The sequence below is a fragment of the Lolium perenne genome, chromosome 3 (assembly GCF_019359855.2).
Source record: "Lolium perenne isolate Kyuss_39 chromosome 3, Kyuss_2.0, whole genome shotgun sequence".
NCBI lineage: Eukaryota > Viridiplantae > Streptophyta > Magnoliopsida > Poales > Poaceae > Lolium > Lolium perenne.
This window is the reverse complement of record NC_067246.2, coordinates 321,544,539-321,549,229: the sequence shown is the minus strand read 5'-3', so window position 1 is coordinate 321,549,229 and position 4,691 is coordinate 321,544,539. Positions and strand designations below refer to the sequence as shown.

The following is a 4,691-nucleotide window of genomic DNA, read 5'->3' as shown; positions in this document are numbered from 1 at the left end:
GCACAAAGGACAAGCCGGTTTGTTTACTTATAATGACCAAACGTTCTTGAGGACACACGGAATTTTAGTCTAGTGCTTTCGCTTCATACAGCTGATTAATCTTCATTGTTTTGATAAGTGTTGTGTGGGTGAACCTATGCTAATGTACCGCCCTTCCTAGGACTAATACATACTTGTGATTATACCCCTTGCAAGCATCCGCAACTACAAGAAAGTAATTAAGATAAATCTAACCACAGCCTTAAACTCTAAGATCCTGCTATCCCTCCTGCATCGATATACCAACGAGGGCTCAGGTTTCTGTCACTCCGGTAACCCCGCAATTGGCAAACGAGTACAAGATGCATTCCCCTAGGCCCATAAATGGTGAAGTGTCGTGTAGTCGACGTTCACACGACACCACTAGAAGAATAACACCACAACTTAAATATCATAACATTGAATACTACTCAACCATAATTCACTACTAACATTTAGACTTCACCCATGTCCTCAAGAACTAAATGAACTACTCACGAGACATCATATGGAACATGATCAGAGGTGATATGATGATGAATAACAATCTGAACATAAACCTTGGTTCAATGGTTTCACTCAATAGCATCAATAACAAGTAGAAGTCAACACCGGGAGAGTTTCCCCTATCAAACAATCAAGATCCAACCCGAATTGTTACAGCGGTGACGAGGTGCAGCGGTGGAGATGGCGGTGATGATGATGATGATGATGACGATGGTGATGGAGATGATGTCCAGCTCGATGACGGTGACGTTGGCGTCGATTTCCCCCTCCGGGAGGGAATTTCCCCGGCGGATTCCTGCCCGCCGGAGAGCTCTTTTCTCTCTGGTGTTCTCCGCCCCGCAGAGGCGGCTGTGACTCTTCGCGACGTACCCCTGGAGCTTAGGTTTTCGGGACGAAGGAGTACGCGAAGAAAAGGAGGCGAGAGGGGGCTGTGGGCCCCCTCCTCACAGGGCGGCGCGGCCAGGGCAGGGCAGGGCCCGCGCCGGCCTGTGAGGGGGGCCCATGGCGGCCCTCCTCGGCTCCCCCTTCTGGCTCCCTTCGTCATCTGGAAAAATAGGATTTTTCGTATAATTCCCGTCAATTGTTGATCTTCCGAAATATTGCATTCTGACGGTGCTTTTTCCAGCAGAATCCTGGCTCCGGTGCGCGATCCTCCAATAATCATGAAACATGCAAAATAGATGAAATAACATAAGTATTATCTCCAAATATGAAATATATCAATGAATAACAGCAAATTATGATATAAAATAGTGATGCAAAATGGACGTATCACACAACCTCAAATATACACATTTTCTAGGCTTGTAATATGCATAAAGCTTATTACTCCCTCATAATGTGATAAAGAATTTATGTTCACAAGCGGCAAATAAGATCCAACTAGAGATAACTAATGGACATTAAAATTTTAATTTCTCATGAGGATGACATACCACATAGAGACTAGATAACCTTTCAATATAAATTCTAAGTGGCATTCCTCAGGTACTCTTTGGCAGACACCGGTAAGTTACAATTAGGAATTCATTCGAGCTCCTATCCCCTTCAATAAAATTAGCTTTTCGGGTTAATAACTTTTCACATTTACCGCTGATAAATTTTGAGCTAAAAATGTGAATAACGGGTGTAGAGTTGATAAATTTTGAGCTAAAAAATCACTAAAATATTCTAGATGAAATTTAGGTTTTTGGGTAAATAACTTTTCATACTTATCGTTGATAAATAACGGGTATGGAGGTTGATAAATTGTGAGCTAAAAAAATCGCTAAAATATTCTAAATGAATGCAGCTTTTCGGGTCGATAATTTTTTTTAAATTTACCGTTGATAAACAACGGGTAGAGGGTTGATAAATTTTAAGCTAAATAAGTCGACAAAATATTCTAAATGAAATTTAGATTTTCGTGTCGATAACTATTCACATTTTCCGTTGATAAATAACGGGTATATGGGTTGATAAATTGTGAACTAAAAAAATCGCTAAAATATTTGACATAAAATTAGTTTGTCGGGTCGATAATTTTAATTTACAGTTACTACTAAACGACAAGCGGAGGGTTGATAAATTTTGAGCTAAAAAGCAACAAAATATTGTAAATAAAATTTTGGATTTCAGATCAATAACTATTCACATTTACTATTGATAAATAAATGTTCATGTTAACAAAATCGTATGTATGATAAACATTAGGTAGATAACTGTAGAAACAAATTAAAATTGTTGCGCGTACTATATTTGCCTTCGAAATCCTCATTTTAAAACCGGATTAGAGAGCAAGCGATTTGCTTTTATCTGGTTCGTTTCGCTGGATTTTTACTATAAAAATGATATGGGCCTCCTTTATATGCAAGAATCTGGTTATCAGCGCGGTCCTGTTTAACCCCTAGGTTGGGTGATCGAATCCCGTGTTACACGCGAAATATTTTTGCCTGCGCGGGCGGACGAACAGCAGCAATCATTGGCGGGACGAAAATAGAAAAGTCGCGGAATACGATACCGTCCAAAAATGGTCGACCGCGTGCTAGGGCCAGGGCCGTTCCTTTTTTCCAGCTATCGGGCGATCGAATCCCAACGATTTCCATTTAGTTATCTTGCATAGATAACGGCTCCTGCCCGTCCAGCGATAAAGAGAGAGGTACGGATGAATCTTACAAAAAATTCTTACGGACTCAACCAACTCAGTTGTAGAACTCAGCATGCAGCCCGATTTTTCAGGGAGGATAGAAAACTCAACCAACCCACACGTTACACGTCAGCCCGTAGAGCCTCCGTAGCATGTTTTGCCCGTACGTCCAGCATTATTGAGGTATAATTTAATCTTAGAAAATGGCTACCGCGCATACCATACGCGCACCATACACCATACGGCCGGCCTATATAACGAGGGTATTGACACTGTCACTCGTCACATCGATCCAGGCTCTCCCAAATCGTGTGGCAGAGCGTCATCAAGAGTACTCGAGGTTACTCGCCCGACCACCGATCATGGACGTTGAAACCCCAGCTCTGACACAGCCCCTCGAGCAGCAGCAGCTCGCTAGCGCCGCCGCCGCCGGTGTCGCGGCTAAACCGCTCCACCGTAACCCCCGCCTGGTCCTCAGCTTCGTCCTCATGGTCGTCGGCTGGGCGAGCGGGCCACTCCTCCTCCGCACCTACTTCCTCCACGGCGGGAACCGCAAGTGGCTCTCTAGCCTGCTCCAGACCGCCGGATGGCCGCTCCTGCTCGCGCCGCTCACCGTCTCGTTCCTCTCTCGCCGCCGGTGCTCCACCAACAAAACGCCGGTCTTCTTTATCTCGCCCCTGCTCCTGGCCGCGAGCGTCGTGGTCGGCATCATGACCGGGCTCGACAACCTCCTCTACGCCTTCGGCCTGGACTACCTACCCGTGTCCACCTCCTCCGTCCTCATGTCCACGCAGCTCGCCTTCACGGCCGGCTTCGCTCTCGTGCTCGTGCGCCAGCGGTTCACGGCCTTCTCCGTCAATGCCGTGGTGCTACTCAGCGTCGGCGCTGCCATGCTGGGGATGAACGGCGGAGGGGACCGCCCGGCGGGGGTGACGAGAGTGCAGTACTACGCAGGGTTCGGCTTGACGCTCGGCGCTGCCGCGCTGTACGGGCTCATGCTGCCCGTCATAGAGCTCAGCCAGGCGCGGCACGTCGCGCGCTCCCGCTGCGCCGTCACTTACACGCTGGTCATGGAGATGCAGGTCGTCATCGGGTTCTCGGCCACGGTCTTCAGCATCATCGGCATGATCGTCAACAATGACTTCCACGTAAGTTTAAGTTTAACGTACGCGACTACGCGCTCACGTACGTGTAAACGAATCTATACCAGTATGAACATAGGGCCTATATAAATTCTGGTTTCATGCATGCTACGCTCCGGGTCACAGATTTATGGACATGTCCTATAATTAGTCTTCTCATTACACTTCTTTAATAAAGAAACGTGTGTACTTGAATTGCTAGAGGTAAGTTAACCGAAGAGCAACCAAATGCAGGCAATCCCACGTGAAGCCCAGGAGTTCGGGCTCGGCAAGGCAGGCTACTACGTGCTGCTGGTCGGTGCCGCCATCATGTACCAGTTGTTTTGCCTTGGCATCATGGGTGCAGTATTCTACGGTTCGGCGCTGCTCGGCGGCGTCATCATGACTGTCCTCATCCCAGTCACCGAGGTGCTCGCCGTCTTATTCTTCCACGAGCCGTTCAACGGTATCAAAGGCATAGCAGTGGCCCTCTCCGTTTGGGGCTTCGTCTCCTACTTCTATGGTGAGATCCAGATCCATGCGCAGTCGTCCAACAAGCCCTCAAATGCAGAGAAATTAGATCTTTAAATGATCTTTTGTGATCATATTGTGGTGTTGGTCCTCGATTTGTCGGGTCAGTCCATTGTAACGATGAAACTTTAGTTGTATTGCTATGAAGCTATGTTGGCTGAAAATAAAATAAACTATTACATGAGTGAGGTATATATTTAGTTGTGTGCAAGAATTGATGCAAATACCAGCGCTATGTTTCCTTTGTAGAAAAAGAAGAAAAACGAGATGTAGTTTAAGTTAAGGATGCGCCTAGTGATGGATCGTGTCATCCACCTTTTCTTTTATTGATGGGACACTCATCAGTTTCCGGCCTCCTATATATATTATTTCGGGTTTTGATCTTTTTT

The 4,691-nt window shown here is 46.2% G+C and overlaps 1 protein-coding gene across 1 annotated transcript; it reads left to right on the top strand.

Moving 5' to 3' along the window:
• Positions 1–2,955: 2,955 nt before the first annotated feature.
• On the top strand, positions 2,956–4,487 carry LOC127345662 (purine permease 3). The gene is made up of 2 exons (XM_051372154.2): positions 2,956–3,798; positions 4,027–4,487. The coding sequence occupies exons 1-2, from the start codon at positions 3,013–3,015 to the stop codon at positions 4,357–4,359; spliced, it is 1,119 nt and encodes a 372-aa protein (XP_051228114.1). The 5' UTR covers positions 2,956–3,012; the 3' UTR covers positions 4,360–4,487.
• The last annotated feature ends 204 nt before the right edge of the window (positions 4,488–4,691 follow it).

Bases quoted from the DNA above. Each gene is read 5' to 3' on its own strand.
- LOC127345662 (XM_051372154.2), top strand. From the start codon at position 3,013: ATGGACGTTGAAACCCCAGCTCTGACACAGCCCCTCGAGCAGCAGCAG. The intron at 3,799-4,026 runs GTAAGTTTAAGT...AACCAAATGCAG, and splicing joins TCGTCAACAATGACTTCCAC to GCAATCCCACGTGAAGCCCA.